The sequence below is a fragment of the Sinohyriopsis cumingii genome, chromosome 4 (assembly GCF_028554795.1).
Source record: "Sinohyriopsis cumingii isolate HCF-2022 chromosome 4, ASM2855479v2, whole genome shotgun sequence".
In the NCBI taxonomy this organism is placed as follows: domain Eukaryota; kingdom Metazoa; phylum Mollusca; class Bivalvia; order Unionida; family Unionidae; genus Sinohyriopsis; species Sinohyriopsis cumingii.
Genome location: NC_142964.1, coordinates 46556048 through 46580105, shown reverse-complemented (window position 1 = coordinate 46580105; position 24058 = coordinate 46556048). Strand labels below are relative to the sequence as shown.

Genomic DNA, 24058 nt, shown 5'->3' with positions numbered 1-24058 from the left:
CTCACCTTTTAGTATGTGGGAGTGGGTGATATAAGTATGACCAATTCGGATTCTTGCAATGACTATCTCTCCCCTACGAATGGTTCTGTAGGAAGGAGTCCATTCTCCTAGAGTTGGCTTGATTGCATGATGTTTGTTATTTACAGCATCATTCCATGATGCCTGCCACTTCTGCCGTAAGGACTTTCTGATACTAGGTTTAAAATCAGTATACGGTATTTTAAAATCAGATGGTTCTAGAGTAAGGGCCGTTTTATCAGCGCGATCATCTTTTTCGTTACCTTTAATACCAATATGGCTAGGTTACCAATAGTATATTACATCGTGGGAGACACTCATCTCGGTATTTTTGACGAGTATGTTTTTCAATAATGGATTCCCCAGTTTTCTATTGCGTAGTGACTGAAGTACTAATAGTGAGTCGGAGAAGATGATACTGTTTAAAATACGTTTGCCTGCTATATCTTACAGAGCAAGGTCTATTGCTCTGATTTCGGCTGAAAAAATTGATGTTCCATTTGGTAAGCGAACTTGCATTGTGTGATTTCCACAAACGAAGGCTGCAGCAGCCTTTTCCTTATCCTTTGAGCCGTCGGTATAAATTATTGTGTAGTTTTTATATTCGGTGAGAAGTTCTTGATAACAGTTGTGGAAGACGGAAGGGTTTGTTTCGGATTTTTTTCCATCGTGTAGCGTAACAAGTACTTTTAGTTGTTTAAGTAGCCACTGTGGTGTTTCGGAGATGGACGTTTTCTGAATTGTAGAAAGATCTATATTTGTAGTGTCAAGGCTGGATGATATTCTAATGCCAAAGGAAGGTATGGCGTTTGGTTTATTTTCGTATAAAGTTTTGTATTTGGGTTGAAAAGCAGCCTAAAAAGCAGGATTCAGAGTTTGATTTTAATTTGAAAGCATACTGTGCTGAAAGTATTTCTCTACGATGAGATAACGGTGGTTCGTTCGCTTCAGCTAGAAGGCTTTCACACCGGGATGTTTTAAATGCTCCCAGAGCCAGTCTTATTCCTTGATGATGAATTGGATCAAACATTTTAAGATATGACTTTCAGGCTGAACCATACACAACGCAACCATAGTCCAGTTTGGACCGTATTAACGTTCTATATAAACTGAGTATGATTTTTCTATCAGCACCACAGTCAGTGTGCGCTACTACTTTAAGTAGGTCAAGTGCTTTTAAGCATTTAGCTTTCAAGTTTTTTATGGTGTGGAATAAAAGTCAGTTTTCTGTCAAAGATAATACCTACAATTTTGTTTCCTCAGCAACTGGAATATGTATTCAGCCACCGTGAGGTGAGGTTCTTCGTGGCGTCGTCGTAACTGACAGAAATGCATGCATACCGTTTTTGATTTTGAGAATTTGAAGGCGTTCGTACTAGCCCAATTTTGAATCTTGTTTATATTTTGCTGAAGTTGTCTTTCAATTGTATGCATGTGCATTGATCGATAACTTATGAGAAAATCATCAACATATAGTGAGAAATCCACACCAGGATTCAAACACTTGGTGATGTTATTAATTTTGATATTGAAAAGTGTCACAGATAAAATACTGCCCTGGGGCACACCCATCTCTTGCTCGTGCAAATCTGAGAGAGTACAGCCCACTCGTACCTTGAATTCTCTGTCTGAGAGGAAGTTGGATATGAAAGAGGGCAGACGGCCTTTTAGACCTAGATCGTGCAGGTCTTTTAGTATCCCGTACTTCTATGTTGTGTCATAGGCCTTTTCTAAATCAAAGAAAACCGCTACTAAATGTTCTTTCTTGAGAAATGCATCGCGTATGAATGTTTCTAATCTAACCAGATGATCATTGGTGCTCCGTCCATAACGAAAGCCACTTTGGACAGGATATATTAAGTTGTTAGTTTCCACGTACAATACAAGCCGAGAATTGATCATTTGTTCCATTGTTTTGCACATGCAGCTTGTGAGTGGGATAGATTTCGCAATGTCGGTTAAAATAAATGTTAAATGCTGAATGGGGTCGTTAACATTGAAAACTGTATCCTCATTCTGCATAGTTTTACAGAGTGTTTCAAACTTGCCCCAGTCAGCCTTCTTTAAATTCCATTGTGGAATTACTTATCAGTTGTAGAGTTAAGATTTACACGGGAGATTGGAAAGTGATCGCTGCTGTGAAGGTGATCAGCGACCTTCCATTCATAGTCCAAAAGCAGCGAAGGAGAACAAATTGTCAAATCGATGCATTTGTATGTACCCGTGCCTGGGTGTAAATATGTCGGTGTTTTGGAGTTATATAGACACAGATCGTGTCTAGAAATAACGTCTTCGACTTTGTAACCTCTGTCACTTATATGATTTGATCCCCATAAAATGCTATTGGCATTAAAATCCCCGAGTAAAACAATGGGTGCGGGAAGCTGTTGAACAAGATTATCGAGTTCGTTTGGTACTAGGTTAGTGTTTGGTGGTAAGTAAGTGGAGCAAAATGTAAATCACTCGATGAAGAGTGACGCTTACAGCAATGGCTTGTAAATTGGTGTTTAAATGGATGAAGCTATGAGGGGCTCTGTTGTTCACAATAACAGAGAGTCCTCCTGAGGCCCTGTCAACATTCTGTGAGTGGGTGTTAAACAGGGTGTAGTTTTTAAGTGTGATGTTCTCCGTATCTTTCAAAAATGTCTCCTGAAGACATAGTACTGCAGGATCATGTTCGTTTATAAGCAGAATAATATCGTGATAGTTGGCTTCAAGTCCTCTACAGTTCCATTGTATGATGGTGATCTTCATTATCAGTTTATATTGGAGATTCTGGACCTAGTTAGACCTTTCGCGGAGGCAATGTGGTTATTTCTCTGGAGGAAGTACGGGGGTGAATTTTTTGTTGTTAGGTCTGGAGGTACCTTGAGTGCATAGAGCAGATTCTTCTGCATCCATGCTCTCAATGTCGCCAAACCTGTTATATAGTTTGCTGGGGTCATCTGACCCCTTTTGTTGTCTGTTTCCGTGAGATGTTTTACTTTTTGGTGATTTCGGTTGTTGGGTATTATTAAATGTATTCTGAGTAGATGATGTGTTTTTCTGTGCTTGGTAATGGGGCGTGTTTGAATTTGGTGTTGAATCGGGTGCTTCTGTTTGTGTTTGAGCGTCCTTCGTTGTTTTAGGATTCCTCTTCACTACAGTGGAGAAGGATGGGTTAGGATGGGCTGTTTTCGCCTGTACAAGTTTTCTGGCTTCTGGATAGGGAATATTAATTGTATATGTTACCATCTGAATTTCCTTCTCCTGTTTCCAGGTATCGCAATCCTTGGAATTTGCGTGGTGCTCTTTTCCACAGTTGACACAATGCGGAGTTGCTCTACAATCAGTTTCCTGATGAGCATTGTCTCCGCATCGGCCACATATTTGGCGTCTTGAGCAGCGGTCTTCGTGATGGCCGTATTTTTGACACTTATAACACCGAAGGGGGTTTGGAATGTAAATCTCCACCTTTACTTGCAAAAAGCCAACTTTTACCACTTTGGGAACAGTTGGCTTGTTGAAGGTGAGTACAATAGTGTTGGTGTCCTGTAGATTGTTGTTACGTTTAATGTGTATTCTTCGAACTGCAGTGACACCTTCACCTTTCATTCCTTCAATGATATCAGCGTCGGTGACTCCAGCCAAGTCACGACAGCGAATCACGCCTTTGGACGTATTCAGTGTGATGTGAGCCAATGAGGTTACTGGGATATCAAAGAACGTTTTCATTTTCCTGATATTGTCTGATTGACCTCGTCGCTCACACTCAATAAGAAGACAACCCGATTTCAACTTTTTAACACTTTTAGGTGTGCCAATCGATCCTGTGATAGTCTTTTCGATGACAAATGGAGATAGTGCGGCAAGCGGTTTTGTGGCATCTTTGGACTGTATGACCATGAAGCGTGGAAATGACTCCACAATGCATGGTTCGTCGTCAGACTCTGATAAGGGCTTCGATGTTTTATTTTGATTTTTTTTGGAATTTTCCATGTTGGCTTAATTAAAATTCAGCACCCGTGCTCCCCGCCCACCATGGAGCCCAACAAGGGAACACTTTTCAAATGCCAGGGATACACAGATGCCATACTCAGTTGATAAAATTACCTTTGATTGACCCTGAAGTCGGCAATTTCTAGGGTCGGTAAATTTACCCCCCGATTGACCCGTTAAGCCACCGCCTTCTAGGAAGTCTTCTAAGACTTGGGAAAGGGAAAGATAAAGGAATAGAATATAGGGGCAAAGGTGGTATGAAGAGGGATACAAGGAGAAAGATAAAGAAGGTGAGAGAGTAAATAAAGACTTCCAAGGGCTCGGCGTGACCAGCCGATTTGTCGGAACCGGGCCCATCCCGACCACCCGTCTAAGAGAAGTAGAGGCCAAAGTAGTGTATTGCATGGAAAGCCTCTGCTCAACTACCAGGAACCTTTCCTCCCCCGACACGGGACGCAACCAACGGCAAACAGGTTGTCTCTACTTAGTCGCCTTTTAGGACACGAGCGAGGCACGTCGGGCCAATTCTACAACCCCGGACCCGCAGGGGGACGAGAGAGAGAGAGAGAGAGAGAGAGAGAGAGAGAGAGAGAGAGAGAGGACGAGAGAAAAAATGAGAGATGCCTTTAAACAATTTTATATTTGATTATTAATAATCAATGTTTAGAATATTATAGTAAGTCTATAAAAAACAACAACAACAACAACCAAACAATTAATACATCACAGTATGTGTACCACGTAACCGAAAAATTCCGCGTATAATGTCGACATGGTTTGGAACTTTGTATATTTGAAAAACACTGTAGATAAATCACATATCGTTCCTACGAACCATATTCTTGCAGGTTAATGGATGTAATTTTTATTTCAAGGTTTTAATCCAGTCCAAATTCATTTTCGCTCTCACTGGTTGGAAATACATACACAAGTGCATGTATGTGTATTCTGCTTAAGACCGACTGATCAAATATGTACTATCATGTAAATTGCATTTTACATAGTCCTTGAAGCTGACGCTTGTTGAAATAAATATTCGTTAGACGTACTTTCTCATGCGTGTCACAAGCCGTCATAAGGAGCAATCATTCACTGTGAGTATGATAAGGGTGTATCAGACTACTTTAAATAAATATCGTCACAAGATATACGTGTTCAATTATATGTATCACATTTTTGGAAATCTTGAAAAGCACTAAACATGAATTAGACATCAACTAAATGTGTTGACAAGATTTTTATATCATTTTCTAAACCTGACCGGAACTCAGTGTTTTTCTCCCCCACCCCACCCCGTTATGGTTCTGCGCTTTAAAGATAACACGAAATCTGGCTTTCCAAATACTATAAGCACTTATCTTTGTCTCTAGGTAGATGTTCCTCTCGTTCAGTACAAACTACCCAGCTTTATATATAGCCTGTTCTAAATCGATAACTTACCCACGTTATACGGAGGGTCCAAAGGGATTAATTATGGATCTGAAGTACATTAAAGTTATAATATTTAAACTAAATCACATTCTTGTCTATCGATCTTTCACAGCGTCTCGGTAAAGGAGCGAAGAAATTTAAAATATACATTAACCAAGCTACAAATTAAATTTCACACAAAAACCAAAAAGAGATCTTCGGAATTTTGTTATGTAATACTCTCTCATTCCCAATATTACTGGGCCTCTTATTGGTCTATCCATTCTAAATACGCAGTAGTGAGTTGCGCAGTTACACGAAGGCGATTGCCGAAATAAGAAGATAAAGGTATGTGTATTCATATTATTTCATTCCAAAAATGTTTAAATTGTGTGGATGTGGCATTAATTTATATTTTGTTTACATTCACCAATCTCCAATATTAACAAATGTACTCATATAATGACATATTCAGTAGTAGAACGGAAACGATGTCATTTTAATATTGGCTGCCAGCGATGTTTGTTGTTACGGTTATAAAGAAATTAGAATTGGTTCATTAAGAGCAGTTCTAAAATCGAACTAATAATATGATTTTGAGAATAAAACTACTTGATTCCGTCCTCGCGAGCAACAGGTCCAAAAGCATATACACTGTAACGTAACTTATGGTGACTGTATCGTTGAGTTATGACAACTGTATCGTTGAGTTAAAGCGGAAGGCGTAAACGATTGGTTGAAATTATTAACTGAATTAAATAGTCAATATTCTTGTTTTCTATCCTGGCCTTTATTTTGATCAGCTTGATCAAAATCACAAAAGAATACGCAACACAGAATTATTCAGTCATACATCCACTGAGATAATCAATGTATGTTGTCTGTTCTGTACCGTTTAAAAACTGATATAGCAGTGCGATCCACTAGTGAATAGACTGAATCGCATTTACCAATGTTGGAATTTTGTAAAACAACAATAATTCATCTTTGAGAATAATAGGCGAATTTCCTGTATTTTTACAGATCCAATTTTTAAATTTGTTGATTGGAGCAACTGAATTAAAATATTTACCACCATGAGCTTACAGTATGACCAACTTCGTAAGTATGGACAATTTTGTAAAGAATGTTCAGCTTTATTTTCATGTTAAAAGCGAGCATTATGTGGTGTTCCATAACAAAGTTTATATTCGTCCGTGTAGAGAATAGACCAAACGATTCGCACTTCAAGCACGTAAGAAGAAACAAAGAGGAGGTTGATTAAATGTGGCCCACAATTTTCAGATAATCAAATTGTCAAGTGAAAAACGAATTGCTTGCATGAACGCTTGAAAGTTATAATTCTTAAGTGCCATATAATGATCACACTTTTGTCTTTTATACAAATATATGTGCAAGAAATCGAAATTAACAGATTATTTTAAACAAATATGAAAGAGAGATATAAATAATTGTCATAATCGTTAACCTATATAAATTCTTGCGCTAAACTGTTAATATGAAACAGAAAATCATTAGAAGAGAACTTGTTACGCAATTATTTGTTTTAATTTGCACAAACATAAATTATGGAAGGCATGTACATGCTTATTTTCCGTATACACTTATTTACACATATACTCACCTCTGTTTGCGTGGCTTCGAGTCTCTGATTTGACCATTGGTGGGTATATGAGAAAGATTGCCAGTAACTTATCATAGGTTGGTGGTTCTTTCCGGGCTTTTCCATGTTTCTTCTTCTACCATGTATTCTGGCCTCCATGTATATTTTTTGTGCTGAAAACTGGCATTAAACCCAACAACTACAACAACAAAACAAATGTACGCTTATTTTCCGTGTACACCTTTTTACACACGTACTCTTATTTTCCGTATACATCCATTTGTAAGTATACTGTTACCATTCTCATTCCTGATTTATAATGACAGATTAGTTTACTAAGGTTATTAAATAAGACAAATAGATCTTTCTTACATACGTACTTATTACATGAAAATTATGAAACAAATATGATAACTAGCATAATACAAATATTGCTTAACAGAACACACATACACACACACACACACACAAGCACACACACACACACACACTGAAACACAATATTGCGGGTAAATTAATCTATCGGGAATGTAAGCATCGCATTCTGCAGGACACCTAAGACCTTCAGCTTCCGACTTGGGGTTGTCATATTTTCCATTTTTCGATTGATTTGAGGTATACACGTTTAGCTAAGCAGGGACATTTTGGTCTACACTTGTGACAGTAATGAGATATATTTAAGTTGCTTCTAGTCAAATATCTTTTATCTCATATATGGACATGGGTGTTATCCGCCGAGAACCCACTAAGTCGCTCAGCATTCTATGTCCGGCAGGGCCACCCATCTATTAAACGTCCGTATCCATGAATCGTGTTACTTGCGAAATGCATCGATCAAACTATTATGTTACATGATTACAGATAAATTTGGAACACAAAATGCAAAATACATGTAATGAGAACGACTGAAATATACAAATCACGTTCCTTCCTTCTTTATCGAATTTATCACTTTTAAATCATTTATATATTAATATAATATAACCGTTCTTTCATTACTATTTGCATTTCTTCATACATATGATTTTCATGACCGTTTGGTGAATAAATTACCTACTGAATAGACAGGTTTTGGGAACATAATGTTATGACAGTTTGATATCTGAAATATCGGAATATATGCGTTATGTATGTCTATGTGAATACAGTCAACACATTCTCTTTTCAGTTAGTTCACTTTCATATATGTGACATGCTTGTTACGTTAAAGGTCGTTTGTTTCGACCTTGTAGCTACATGTACACATGTAAGCTTATACATAACTCTAATATTCACAAGATGATGAATAGCATATATCTTTGCTTTTTCTGTAAGCAGTTCTGTTTTGAAACCGTCCTTTCCAATATTGTATACACATTTATAGGGCTGAAGAAATACTTTTCGAATTATCTAATATCCTCTAATGTCTCTTTTATTGAACCAATCACTGTATGTCTGCATGTTGTACATCGGCATTTATAGCCGATGTATTGAATACTTATTATTTCACATAATAAACAAATTATGCATTAAATACTGCTGTTTATATATTTATACAAGAGTTTCATTTCGAACCCATTCATTGTAATATATACACAACCTCCTTCTGCTATGTCAAAATCGACATATGTGTAATGAAATGGACTCTCTTTTCTCAAACGTTCTTAAATATAGTCGAGATAACCGGCATAGGTTTTGGCTGAACATCAGAAATAATGTTTATATTACTGTTTGCATTGCTCCTCTTCAAATTATTTATTAAGCTAAGAGTTATAATTCTGTGTAAATCATCAATATTCAGGTTGCAGGCCTTGTTATGCAGTCCGTTACGTTAAATGTCCAGTTTTTAGATCAGGTCGTATTTAACATAATCATGTAGTCTACTAGTCCCAATGAGCATATTCTTGATGTACAATTGATAACCGTTATATATAAATTCTTTTAATTGGTGACATTTGACAACGTAACATCTGAACACTATCACAAGAAAAACTGTTGCCCATTTGGAAATAAAATATGAATATCCAAATCCTACAAAGCTAAACTATATAGCTAGATTTGTTGACAAGGGTAACTGTGGCCCATACGACAAAAAATATGAATATCTCATATCCGACAAAGCTACACTTTATAGCAACAAATGTTGACGAGGATAACCGTTGCTCATGAGACAAAATATAAATTTCTCAAAACCGACAAAGTTACACTATATAGCGACGTTTTACCAGTAGATACACACTATAATAGTTGTTATTAAACTTAAAAATTTTCATGGACAATTTTGCTAGGGACCCTTAAAAGCTCGTGTATATATGATGATCAACAACTCTCTCCTCTCAGTAATGACTACAATGTTGAATACATTATGCATTGTGTAAAAGTAAACAACAGGCAGTTTTATTTAGGTATTGGATTAGTTTGAAAATGCATCCTTTAAAGCTGCAGATGCTTCTGTTGTGTCTCTATCTGGTTGCATGGGAATCAATCTTTCCTGTCGTCATTGAAAAGGAATAAGAGAAGCATCTACAATAAGTGCACTAAATAATCTCCCACGTCTGCTTTGGGACTTATGGATGCATGTTATCTATCTTTCGTCTTCTTCTCTATCTGTTTGTATTGGAATCAAACATTCTTGAAAAAGAATAACATAAGCAACCAAAATAATCACACCCGAGAATCGCCGAAGTCTGCTATGTCACGTATGGATGCATGCTATCTATTTTTCGTCTTCTTCCATACATCCTTTAGGTTATTATCATTGTTATTTACTTTACCCATACTCATAATACGTCCGCTTTTAGTATCTCGTGTTTTGACACCTTTTAACATTATTTCCATCAAATCAACATGGTTGAAACTACCATAAATGAATACTGCTGAATCCTACATTGGTATGAAATGTGTCAGAAAGAAGATTAAAACAACAGCTCGCAAATGTCGCAATGACAGGTACAATTTTACTTAAATTTAAGAATATACATATAATTTGTCAGAATTCTTTATGAAAATGCTTCCCCAATAAAAGACACTGGGCGCATTTCTCGGCCTGAAGGCAGAAATACAGACTTACATTGCTTGGATTTCCTCTAAAAGCTACAAGTTTGGTCCGTCTTAGAATAATTAAAATGTATAGACACAGAATCTAAATGTGTTCCTGTACAACTTTTACCGATTATATAAAGTTCTGAGTGATTGAAACGCTTTTGATTCCATATCTCTGTCGATAATATCTTGAAATATAAATATGATGAGGTGATTAGTAGAAGTGGTATACTCAAAGAAAATACTAAAATGTATATAGGTAGACGCAACCATATATGGAATGCAGTAAATCACAAGTGTTAGGTGGAATCTTCACGAGAACGTCGAAATATCTTTTGGACTTCTAAGAGTATATATTTAGTTTTTTGGCATAAACACGTGTTTTTGATGGTATATTCCTTTCACATCTGTAAATTATGTCACAGTGGCGCATACTTACCTGACACAGAAAATGGTATTGACTACTATCTTTAGTACACTTTTCAAGAGTGATGGACACTTTTCCTAAAATACCACATAAGCTTCAAACAGATATAGACCCATACAATTAAATGAGTGAAAACTATGTTTTACTTAGCATTCCATTTAGTAGTAGATTCGCAGGAAAATGATCACATCCTTATCCACTACTCGCACCAGGAAAAGACTAAGTTAGACTTATTATCTTTTTTTTTTATTGCATTGTTTTCAGTAGTAGACAACATAGAATGATCAGAGATATTATTTTGTATTTTGACTTTACTGAAATACTATTTAGGGATTATTAAATTCATTCGAGGACGTTATACCTGGATGATATCACTGTGATTTGCTTCTCACGGTACTCTGTCACCATACCTCAGTGGATACTATTTCTAATTATTAAAAGAGATGACATATTCTATGTGACTTTTCGACTGTCTCTGATGTCTAAATACTCATGGATCTCAATCTCATTTTCAAATTAAATCATCGCTCACAAACATCAACACGAACAGCCAAGTGCATTGCGTCTTTTCCAGATGCTCATTCAAATAGTTTATAATCTTGACCAGTATCATTCGAGTTGCTTTCCTGCCATAATAAGTGCGAGAAATGCCTATTGATGACAATTTCTAAAGTAACTCCTTTCCTCACGATGACTGTGGTAATGATGATTCACAATATTACGATATGACATTTGATGCCGTTAGAGAATTGGTAACATCGTCTTTTTTCAGTTGTTAAATGTTTTCTTTCCTTTATTAGGAGCGGAAATGGAAGTGAATCGCATACTACAGAATGTGATAGTGGCACATCACATAATCCAAGTTGTTAATCTAGTTGTTGGCATCATCATTTGTGGAGCAACGTCGCATTTCATTCTCATGTTGATTCACCTGTCGGTAAGAAATTATCATCATTGCATGGGCAATCACGTACATAGAATAATTATTATTATTATTATTATTATTATTATTATTATTATTATTATTATTATTATTATTATTCCAAGGTAATTCCTAGTTTAACTGGAAAGCGACTGACTCCAAACTCAGATAGTACTTAATATATTGTTTGCTACTAAGAAATAAGTCAAAGTCAAGTAGGAAAAACCTCCAAAAACCTGAATCGCGGACAAAAAGTAAAGACACGATATATATATATATATATATATATATATATATATATATATATATATATATATATATATATATATATATATATATATGCATAACACGTTTCATGTTAGTGCAGTATAATTCTTTAATGAATGCATTCGCGTATGTATATTAAACTGTTTATATTTATGCATTAGTGATTGTACCAGAGGGAGAGCTGCAGGTCCCAAAACCTACACTAAATCCAGCCAATCTTAAAATTTGCCCATCTATTTTTTCAGCCCATCTTGCCTGCATTTGCTTTCGTCATCTTCTGGATTGCATCGCAATGCAATTACCAGAACCTGCGTCACATCCTTGTACGTATTACGATGCTGTAGAAAACTCTCTCTCTCTCTCTCTCTCTCTCTCTCTGAGACAAATGAAATTCTACCAACGAGTCCAGCCTAGGGCGGATTGACTTAGAGAGCATACTTATCCAAACAGAATTGTATATTAAAGCTATAATTACAGGATGAATTTGGATTTAACAATAACACCTAGCCGGCCAATTACAGTCCATCTGTCTCCACAAACAGGCACCATATTAACTCTCTTAGTTATATTTATGTTTCTAATATTACACTAGGATGTAGATATTAAGAGTTACATTGCATGTCAAGAAAGGATATAATATCGGTAGAAAGAAATCAACGATTCCATACCTCAGCCTATTGCTACACTGCCTTTGATCCAGTGTCAAACCCTATCTGTAGATTGTACACTATATTTGATTCATATTCTTTCTTATTCATATCGTATAATCGACTATGACGAGTCTTAAGCCTATATACTGGTCACAACTAGTGCGCAATTTAACAGTTTTATCTCCAGGTCTTTTTACCTCATCTAGTCTAAACTGTACGACTTCAGTTTACTCGAGGCGTGTTTTATCACATCCCAAAAATCGAAGAGATTTCTTAATAGTCATTCATTGACACTCAGTCCACTTTATCCAAGAATACAGTGATGAGACTCTAGCAGTGCACGAAGGCAGGAGAATGATATTGATACGGTTCGTCCTACTTTGGAAAATTTTGTATCTTATATATGTCTCAAATTGCATGTGGTGACAAATTTGACCATAATTATATTCTGAGGTATGTTTTTTATCGGATACATAAAAAGTGTTAGAGAATTCGCTCTATTTCTGATACGCATATAATTAGCTTTTGCATAGCAATTTCGAAAGAAACAAGATATTAATCCATTGATCATTCTCGTTGGCATAAACAAATCTAAAAGACAAAATACAAAAGAAGAATTACATTAACCAAGATTAAAGTTAGCTTAATGACTAAGACACTGTGATTGCAGTCTGTTAATCCAATTTAAATTTGAACTCCACATATTTTGTGGCATCAATGAAAGTAAGTGATGTCCATTTGCCTATATCACAGTGTAGAAAATATTGGCATACCTCTATGTCACTTCCATGTAGAATATCTGCAATTTCGTTATATATGATGTTAGGATAACAACGCAATGCATAGAGCCAACAGCCACTAGAAATGTTATTTCCAATTTTCTCGAGATTTTAACCTTGAATAGACGAAATTACACGAACGTTAGCAGTTATTGAAAGCGAGGAAATGAAAATGAGCCAGAGTTAAAAATACTTCATTCTGGATGTGCAAGAATGAATATATAATATGCATTTAAAAACGATAAACAGGCGTTCGAGATATGCATGTCTGAAGTAAGGCAAAGTTGTACAAACGCGAACATAAGTAACACCCATCAATCTTACAACTGAAAAAAGATATTGTTTGTAACTCTTTTAACACTACCGCGAAAATAATTGATTGATTGATTGATTGATTGATTGTTTTTTAACGGCTCATCAGCACTTTTAGGCTATTTAGCGCCAAACAAAGTGTTATTTGTATAATCTTTTAAAACTTATTAAAGGTCCTATATCGATCAGCGATATAAAAGAACAAATGGTTAAAATTAAAAACGGTAAGATGGTAACGGTGCAAATTAAAGCTTCCCGATCAACGGAAGATGTAAAAAAGATGAATAGGTATTAAAATGGGACGGTATATAGACGGGTTGCAGCTATTGTACTTACAATACGTAGAACAAGGCTATAAAACTGACCATTCTCGAGTCTAAACAACTCCCAGTTTTCAAAAAACAGAACAACACATACCTTTTTGGAATTAAAACCATCATTCCTTCAAGACGTTAGTCTACATAACGAATGTGATGGATTCAATTCCCGACTCCAGGACCAAATATATTTCTCTCGCATCAAATTGTAACTTAGAACTAACTCCAATTTTTGATATTCCCTTTTAAAGATTAAATATTTCTTATAATAAAAAATTGAAACTATGTTTCTAATGCTTCAAATAACGAACAACAAACTCAACATAAAGAGAAAATTGCAAACGATATTACATTTAAAGAACAGGAAAACAGGATAAATATATTCATGAATTAGAAATGATAACGTGACATTTAGTGAAAGTCCGTGTCAAGAACTCTAAAGGAGACGGGGTGGAATATACGGCAATTAAGACAGAAGACTAGGAAATGGTTTCAAACTATTTATATAATTTGAAAAATAGAATCTTTACAAATAAGAAAGTCCTAAATTTAATTTAGCGAGACGGAACATTCACAAAAAATGAGTTAGACATTCTAACGGAAACTGAATTAGACAATGAATAAATTAGACTTCAATCACCATATAGACATAGTTGATCTTATAATTTAAATGAAAATTACAGATGTCCTTAACTTACATCACACACAATGAAAATTAACGAATGACATAATTACACTAACCAAAGCAGCAGCAAATCGTAAAATTTAACTATTAATGAAAGTCGATGGAAATATCGAATGCAGGAGAGTTCTTGAAAGTCCTATGTGGAGCTATTAGTGATTATTTTGTGCAAGCGATTCATTTTGTCTTCAATAATGGTGAGGAATCATAAACTCAGATGGAATGTGCTATTATAAGCGTCTCATAAGGAGATAAACCACAACAATTTTTAAAAGCAGAGAACCCATTTATTTATTAATAAATTAATGCAATTTAGCTTCTTAATGCTGTGAAAATCGACTTCAACATAAACTTCCATCAGTTGCAAGTACTAATCAAACCAAACGTTATCAGCGACAATTGAATAAGAGAGAATATCCGTATTATTTATGACATTATTTGTTAATCGAAAGCATGTAGGTTAACTGAATTTGTTCTTTTGAACGATGTTTAGAAAGCGTTTGGTTATGTTGCTTTTTATATTATTTCATTGAATAAGATTAAAAGCTTCTAATTTTTACCAACGCATTCCAACTTTTTTTTTCAAGCCGATTTATAACACTATTAAATAAAGTTTCAATATAACTGAACATAATTAACCGTGGTTTAAAATCAATAATTAATTTAGACAAGGTGATCTCATTCCTCGATGCTTTTTTTCCCTTTGTGCGGAGATGCTAACTCATTCGATTCAGAACATCCAACTATTAAAAGAATTAAATTTACAAACACAGAATATATTATTTCACTGTAATGACAATGCTCTCACCCTAGATGGCTCAGAGACCTCCTTAGAGTCAGCTATATATAGTATCTACCAAAATCGTTTTTAGAACAATTGGGAAGCCTCTTCAAGCATGTATCATTTTGTCACGATTACATAGGGACTTTATCTTGTCATATTTGAAAATGAGGCATTACTAAAATGTTTAAACTGGATTGAAAGGAGAAAGCATACTCATCTGGAAACCTTTCAAGTTTTAAAATATTTACCTAATTTTGGAATATTAAAATAAAACAAAAGAGATAGAGTGTTCAATATCCCTCGTTGGTACTACAATTATCGAGCTAGAATATATATTTAACTGAAATAGCAAAGATGACCCATGTAAAAATGTATAACGTTTTACAATATGATATAAAATAATATATGTTGTATATGGGAAATGATTGATGAAAAATGGCACATATATGCATCTTTTGAATCTCTACAAAAACAAAAATATAATTTGTATACGGCCCAGACATATTTATATATGATGAAAGGAATGTACGCGTTGACTTATGTACGGTCTCAATTTTTGCACTTTTATTGAGTGTATTAGATTGGAAAAAACATGCTGATTGATTGATTGATTGATTGATTTTTAACGGCGCATCAGCACTTTTAGGCTATTTAGCGCCAAACAAAGTGTTACTTGTATAATCTTTTAAAACTTATAAAAGGTTCTATATCGACCAGCGATATAAAAGAACAAATGGTTGGAATTAAAAACGGTAAGATGGTAACGGTGCAAAATAAAGCTTCCCGATCAACGGGAGATGTAAAAAAGATGAATAGGTATTAAAATGGGACGGTATATATATTGCATAAAACTGCACAAGGTGATAGCATAAAAGTCAGAGTTTAGAGTAAATATTTACGGCTTTCAAGAACTCGATAATACGAGTGATGTTTATATTATCAAAAAGTTCTTTCAGGTCATGCACAACGTAATAACGATCGCGCGTAGGTTGTAGGTCAAAGCACTCTATCATAAAGTGCTTGACAGTGAATGGTTCATTGCAAGAAACGCACTCTGGTGGGTCTTCACCTTTTAGTATGTGGGTGTGGGTGATATAAGTATGACCAATTCGGATTCTTGCAATGACTACCTCCTCCCTACGAATGGTTCTGTAGGAAGGAGTCCATTCTCCTAGAGTTGGTTTGATTGCATGAAGTTTGTTATTTGCAGCATCATTCCATGATGCCTGCCACTTCTGACGAAAGAACTTTCTGATACAAGGTTTAAAATCAGTATATGGTATTTTAAAATCAGATGGTTCTTGAGTAAGGGCCATTTTAGCAGCGCGATCTGCTTTTTCGTTACCTTTAATACCAATGTGGCTAGGTAACCAACAGTATATTATATTGTGGGAGACACTCAGCTCGGTATTTTTTACGAGTATGTTTTTCAATAATGGGTTCTCCAGTTTTCTATTGTGTAGTGACTGGAGTACTGATAGCGAGTCGGAGAAGATGATACTGTTTAAAATACGGTTCTTTTCTATATGTTGCAGAGCGAGGTCTATTGCTCTGATTTCGGCTGTAAAAATTGATGCTCCATTTGGTAAGCGAACTTGCGTTGTGTGATTTCCACAAACAAAGGCTGCAGCAGCCTTTTCCTCATCCTTTGATCCATCAGTGTAAATTCTGGTGTAGTTTTTAAATTCGGAGAGGAGTTCATGGTAAGAGTTGTGGAAGATAGAAGGGTTTGTTTCGGATTTTTTTCCATCGTGTAGCGTAAAACGTACTTTTGGTTGTTTAATTAGCCAGGGTGGTGTTTCGGAGATGGATGTTTTCTGAATTTTTGAAAGATCTATATTTGTAGTGTCAAGGCTGGATGATATTCTAATGCCAAAGGAAGGTATGGCGTTTGGTTTATTTTCGTATAAAGTTTTGTATTTGGGTTGAAAAACAGCCGAAAAAGCAGGATTCAGAGGGTTTGATTTTAATTTGAGAGCATACTGTGCGGAAAGCATTTCTCTACGATGCGATAACGGTGGTTCATTCGCCTCAGCTAGAAGGCTTTCACACGGGGATGTTTTAAATGCTCCCAGAGCCAGTCTTATTCCCTGATGATGAATTGGATCAAGCATTTTAAGATACGATTTTCTGGCAGAACCGTACACAACGCAACCATAGTCTAGTTTGGAGCGAATAAACGTTCTGTATAAATTTAGGATGACTTTTCTATCAGCACCCCAGTCAGTGTGCGCTACTACTTTAAGTAGGTCAAGTGCTTTTAAGCATTTGGCTTTCAAGTTTTTTAGGTGTGGAATAAAAGTCAGTTTTCTGTCAAAGATAATACCCAAAAATTTTGTTTCCTCAACAACTGGAATAGGTGTTCCGTCCAGCGTGAGTTTAGGTTCATCGTGGTGTCGTCGTAATTGACAGAAATGCATACATACCGTTTTTGATTTCGAGAATTTGAAACCGTTCGTACTAGCCCAATTTTGAATCTTGTTGATATTTTGCTGTAGTTGTCTTTCAATTGTATGCATGTGCTTTGACCGATAACATATGAGAAAATCATCAACATATAGTGAGCAATCCACACCACGAGTCAAACACTTGGTGATGTTATTAATTTTGATATTGAAAAGTGTCACAGATAAAATACTGCCCTGGGGCACACCCATCTCTTGCTCGTGCAGATCGGAGAGGGTAGAGCCCACTCGTACTTTGAATTCTCTGTCGGAGAGAAAGTTGTATATGAAAGAGGGCAGACGGCCTTTTAGACCTAGATCGTGCAGGTCTTTTAGTATCCCGTACTTCCATGTTGTGTCAGAGGCCTTTTCTAAATCAAAGAAAACCGCTACTAAATGTTCTTTCTTGATAAATGCATCGCGAATGAATGTTTCTAGTCTAACCAGATGATCATTGGTGCTCCGTCCATAACGAAAGCCACTTTGGAAAGGAGATATTAAATTGTTAGTTTCCAGGTACCATACAAGCCGAGAATTGATCATTCGTTCCATTGTTTTGCACATGCAGCTCGTAAGTGCAATAGGTCGATAGTTGGTAGGATCTTCACTATCTTTACCGGGTTTGGGAACTGGTATTACTGTTGCTTCTTTCCATATTTTAGGTAGGTTACCAGTAATCCATAAATCATTGAAGAGTTTTAAAAGAGATGTTAAAGATGATTCTGGAAGATGTTTTAAAAACTGGTAATGTATTGTGTCAGGCCCAGCGGAAGTATCATGGGCCTTGTCTAAAGCCTCCATAAGTTCTGATAGTGAAAACAGCTGGTTGTAGCTTTCCGAGTTGTTGGATGTGAATTTTAAACGTGACTTTTCTTTTTGAGTTTTCAATTTTTGGAAGGCTTCGGAATAATTAGATGATGACGAATTTTTAGAGAATGTATCAGCAAGAACATTTGCTATGTCACGTTTTGAGCTAAGATTGTTATTGTTCACTTTTAGATGTCGGAAAGAATTGTGTTTTCTCTTTCCGTTTATTTTTCGGATCGTGTCCCAAACTTTCTTAATTGAGGAACGAGAGTTTAAAGAGGAAACATATTTCATCCATGATGCTCGTTTACTTTCTTTGATTGTGCGGCGAGCTTTGGCCCGGAGAATACGATATTTACTTAAATTCTCGGGCGTCGGATGATTGTTAAATTTTTTCAAGGCTTCTCGGCGTTGCCGTATGGCTTCCTTACATTCCTTAGTGAGCCAAGGTTTTAGGGTTCTTTTACAGTTTGCTGAGGACTTGGGGATAGATTCTTCTGCAATGTCGGTTAAAATAGATGTAAAATGCTGAATGGGGTCGTTAACATTGAAAACTGTATCCTCATTCAGCCTGGTTTTACAGAGTGTTTCGAATTTGGCCCAGTCGGCCTTCTTTAAATTCCATTGTGGAATTACTTCATCAATTGTAGAGTTATGATTTACAAGGGAGATTGGGAAGTGATCGCTGCTGTGAAGGTCATCAGCGACCTTCCATTCATAGTCCAAAAGCAGCGAAGGAGAACAAATTGTCAAATCGATGCATGTGTATGTACCCGTGCCTGGGTGTAAATATGTAGGTGTTTTGGTATTATATAGACACAGATCGTGTCTAGAAATAAAGTCTTCAACTTTGTGACCTCTGTCACTTACATGATTCGATCCCCATAAAATGTTATGGGCATTAAAATCCCCGAGGAAAACAAAGGGTGCGGGAAGCTGTTGAACAAGATTATCGAGTTCGTTTGGTACTAGGTTAGTGTTTGGTGGTAAATAAATAGAGCAAAATGTAATCACTCGATGTAGAGTGACGCTTACAGCAATGGTTTAAAATCAATAATTAATTTAGACAAGGTGATCTCATTCCTCGATGCTTTTTTTCCCTTTGTGCGGAGATGCTAACTCATTCGATTCAGAACATCCAACTATTAAAAGAATTAAATTTACAAACACAGAATATATTATTTCACTGTAATGACAATGCTCTCACCCTAGATGGCTCAGAGACCTCCTTAGAGTCAGCTATATATAGTATCTACCAAAATCGTTTTTAGAACAATTGGGAAGCCTCTTCAAGCATGTATCATTTTGTCACGATTACATAGGGACTTTATCTTGTCATATTTGAAAATGAGGCATTACTAAAATGTTTAAACTGGATTGAAAGGAGAAAGCATACTCATCTGGAAACCTTTCAAGTTTTAAAATATTTACCTAATTTTGGAATATTAAAATAAAACAAAAGAGATAGAGTGTTCAATATCCCTCGTTGGTACTACAATTATCGAGCTAGAATATATATTTAACTGAAATAGCAAAGATGACCCATGTAAAAATGTATAACGTTTTACAATATGATATAAAATAATATATGTTGTATATGGGAAATGATTGATGAAAAATGGCACATATATGCATCTTTTGAATCTCTACAAAAACAAAAATATAATTTGTATACGGCCCAGACATATTTATATATGATGAAAGGAATGTACGCATTGACTTATGTACGGTCTCAATTTTTGCACTTTTATTGAGTGTATTAGATTGGAAAAAACATGCAACTGTTTTGCATACATATCTGTCATTTAGGGCGACATACCAACAGACAGAGACAGACACCAATATCTGCATGCATGTATATAATGGTTACACTACAAATGTTATCTCCCTCCTTTCGCCTAACTCGCTCTACTAAATGAGTTTTGAGACCTTTTAATTATTAGCATTTGACATTCCTTTTTTTCCGTTTCCTATTTAGCACATATTAAATTCTGTATTGAGTCTAAAATAAGAATATCGCGTTTAGAAGGTTATGTGAGATAGGGTTATTTTTAAATCGGGTGCTACTTATATACGGAGAAGAATTTAAAAAAAAAACATATTGTGTAAAAAATTAACAAATATGTTCTCAATTAAGCTTTCTAACAATAGTGTGCTATCCGTTCACAAACTGCTTACGCTTAGCAACAATAGCAAATACTTAAATTAAACTGAGTGGAATATTTGTTTACAAGTGACACAATGATCGCGTTTACTTTGAAATAACAACCATAAAAGCAGTTGATGTCGCTTGATTTCAAGCAACATCACGTATGAATTTGTTTTCACTTATTTGAAAGTTTATTGGATTATAAATATGTGTGTAGAATAAAGTTAATGAAAACGAACTTCTGGGATAAACCAAACATGTACAAGTTGATTCAGTTTTCAAGTTCTAGTGAGAGAAAAAATCATTATGTTCAATACCTAAACATATGTATGAAGTGTTGAAAATAAGTCATATTCTATTTAGGGTACATTATTATATGATGGTTTATACTTTTCCATCCTTTGATTTCCAGCTTTTGTTGTTTAAAATATCGGAGCTTTTCTTAGTATTATGTATCACATTTATTGACCACGTAATGTTTTAGTATGTACTGTATAAGGTTATACATGGTTATAAAAAGAAACAATTGAATTGAATTGAACTTCGTCTGGGGGTGAACGATGTATTGATTTGCTTTTGATATTTCTCATTTCTTACACATATTATCTAATTGCAGGTCCACTTTAACTGTATCCTAAGTATCTTGTGGTTCATGACCATTTTCCCAATTTTCATCATATCAATTATCATACCCATGCACACGTACGAATATCCTTATTCAGGAGCGGTTGACGTCGTATCCGTAGTCGTGGCTGTTTTCAACGGCATCCTGAGTTTCAGCTCAATATGTTTTGCAGTCTGTGCAATCTGGAAGGCTGCTCGAAATGTTGCTCTTAATGCAAAACTTGCCACACTGCAACAGGTCGATGGACATAGTCTCTCTCCATTCCCATACGACACAATAAATACGTTTACAGACAATAATGGCATACGCATTCCTCAAGCCACTTATGGTCAACAGATGTGGACAACGGTAACGGTACAGTAACAAGTACAGCTCATTTCGTCTCCAATTTCCAGCATCAGATGATGCGAGTTTAATCAATTTATATAGGATGATACAAGTTCCAATTATCAAACTGTATACAAGTTTGTACTTTCAGAGTTTCACTAAATTTCTTCCAAATAATTTACAAATGTAAGAAGATGGTTGATACAGGAAATTAAAATAAAGGCCTATGACATATTAAAAAAATTAAGAATTGATTTTGTTTGTCTTGAAACTTCAGCATGCGATATGAGCCACGGAAATCGCAGCTGGGATTGCTTTTAACAGTTCGTTATATTATGTGGTAGTACTGTGAAAATTAAAACGTTTCAACATCAGAACCAGACTTATGGCATATCAACTGACTTACGATTATGCCTTGGATGTAAGAGACCGCCAGCGGTAAACAGGCAGCAGCAGAAGGGTGTCCAGGTAGATAAACGAGGACGCAAACACATGTGTCAAACCCGATTAGAGAGAAATCTCGGACGGATAGAGACTTCTTCGACGTGGTATTTCTATAATTTGTTTTGTCGCGCAATAACCCCTCTAAAATAGTATGTTTGCCAAACAAACAAAGTTCTTGATAAAGAATTCCAAAGCATAGAAAACATTTTTTATTAAATCTGTACTGGATTGTATGTGAGGAATTTGTTCCTTTATTTGTTGTTTTAGCAACTGTACAACGACATGTATTGTTTACTTCCTCTAAGTGCAATTTTTTATGTTTTTGCAACTTCCAATCTGACAGTAACATGAAATCATGATGCGGAATAGGCTTGTTTAAAAGATTGTTCTAAATCATGTATAATGTTAAATGTTTTCTTGTTGTGTTAGTTCAAATGAATGATTATTTACTTATTGTACATACATAATTTTTCTAGGCTACGCTACAACAAACAGAATAATCTCACTAGGTTTCCAAGTGTGGACAGTGTCTTCAAAGAATGTTGCACACAAAGCCTTTCGATGTAAAAGGTCTTACATTTTAACAGCTCATCAACATATTAAACAAGCAATAAATGCATTTGTATATATTGACATCCCTTAAATGTGTCATAGTTAAATTTCAGCTCCCATATGCAAATTTAGATATCATCCACTTAGTTGAGATGTAGAGACAAACACGGATTTTCATGTTGTTTAGACTGTCACACTTGCAAGTAAGCATCTTTCAAGGATACAGACCAGGAGATACGATCCTTGGTGATCATAGTTGATATCTTAAACCGGTCTCCACAATACTCTGGTGGAGCCCTTAAAGTACCGGCAGCAGTATCTCACATCTCAGGGATCTACTTCATCCATTTTATTTGTAGGTCAGCTTCGGATATAACAAGTTGTAGGCACTTATGAGCGAATAAGCAGATAACCTCCTGGCGGTTTGATTGAATTTTAGAAATTAATGTATAATACCCATACCGTATGCGGCCACACAGTGTGCCACCCCATATAGATCATACTAAATCAATGACAGCGATATTTCCATAGACGAAACTTGGAAGGTTGTTGTTGTTGTTGTGGGGTTTAACGCCATTTTGCAGCACGTGATAGGCTATACATGGCGGCCAGTTTTAAAGGTGGAGGAAGAACCAGAGAAAACCCCGGAAAGAACCACCGACCCCCGAGAAGCTTCTGGCAAGCTTTCTCACATACCCACATTGGCTGAATCTTAGACTCGAACCGCCGCAGACAGAGGTGAGATGGCAGTGATCCGTAACGAAGAGCGCTTTAGACCACTCGGCCATTCGGGGCCCCAAACTTGGAAGGACACATGTCTCTTGGAACATGTCTGATGACGTGCATTAAATTTACCGAGTTTCTTTACCAAAAGAGCGTGATTGGGGCATCTATCTTTGGAACGAATACACATGGTGGAATGAAGGTTTTCATTACGCCCTAGAAGTGGCCGCCTCTTTTAGAGTAGATATTGGTAAGAGTCATTTGGATTAGAATACAGTTCAATTACTATGCTCTCCTCCAAATAGCTAAATTAAATGTACAACAAAATGTTAGACCGGTATGACGAATCCGACTGAGATTTAATGGTTCGAAGGACTATTTGATTTCTTTGATAGTATTCATTATTTTTTGCTTCAGGGTAAAGACACAAGGCTCAGGTTCATTTTGTAGACTAAGATATGTGAGGTACTGTTTCTACTTCATTTTCTTTATTTTCTTTCATTTTGTTTTGTTTATCTAGCAATACGATTGAACGATGTCATTGGTAATGGAGAGAAAACTAAATCATTTTGGTAAAGTTTTTTCTACTGGTTGGTTCAATAAATACTGTATAAGAAAATATACTCACATACATGAACATACACACACGCAAGTATATATATATATATATATATATATATATATATATATATATATATATATATATATATATATATATATATATATATATATATATATATATATATATATATATATATATATATATATATATATATATATATATATATATATATATATATATATATATATATATATA

At 35.6% G+C, this 24058-nt stretch overlaps 1 protein-coding gene across 1 annotated transcript; it reads left to right on the top strand.

The window, feature by feature from the left end:
- The first annotated feature begins 6424 nt into the window (after window positions 1–6424).
- On the top strand, window positions 6425–21774 carry LOC149801096 (uncharacterized). Its single transcript, XM_089954253.1, has 4 exons — window positions 6425–6507; window positions 11258–11394; window positions 11892–11969; window positions 21187–21774. Exons 1-4 carry the CDS (start codon window positions 6483–6485, stop codon window positions 21556–21558), a joined length of 612 nt encoding a protein of 203 aa, XP_089810379.1. The 5' UTR covers window positions 6425–6482; the 3' UTR covers window positions 21559–21774.
- Window positions 21775–24058: the final 2284 nt, after the last annotated feature.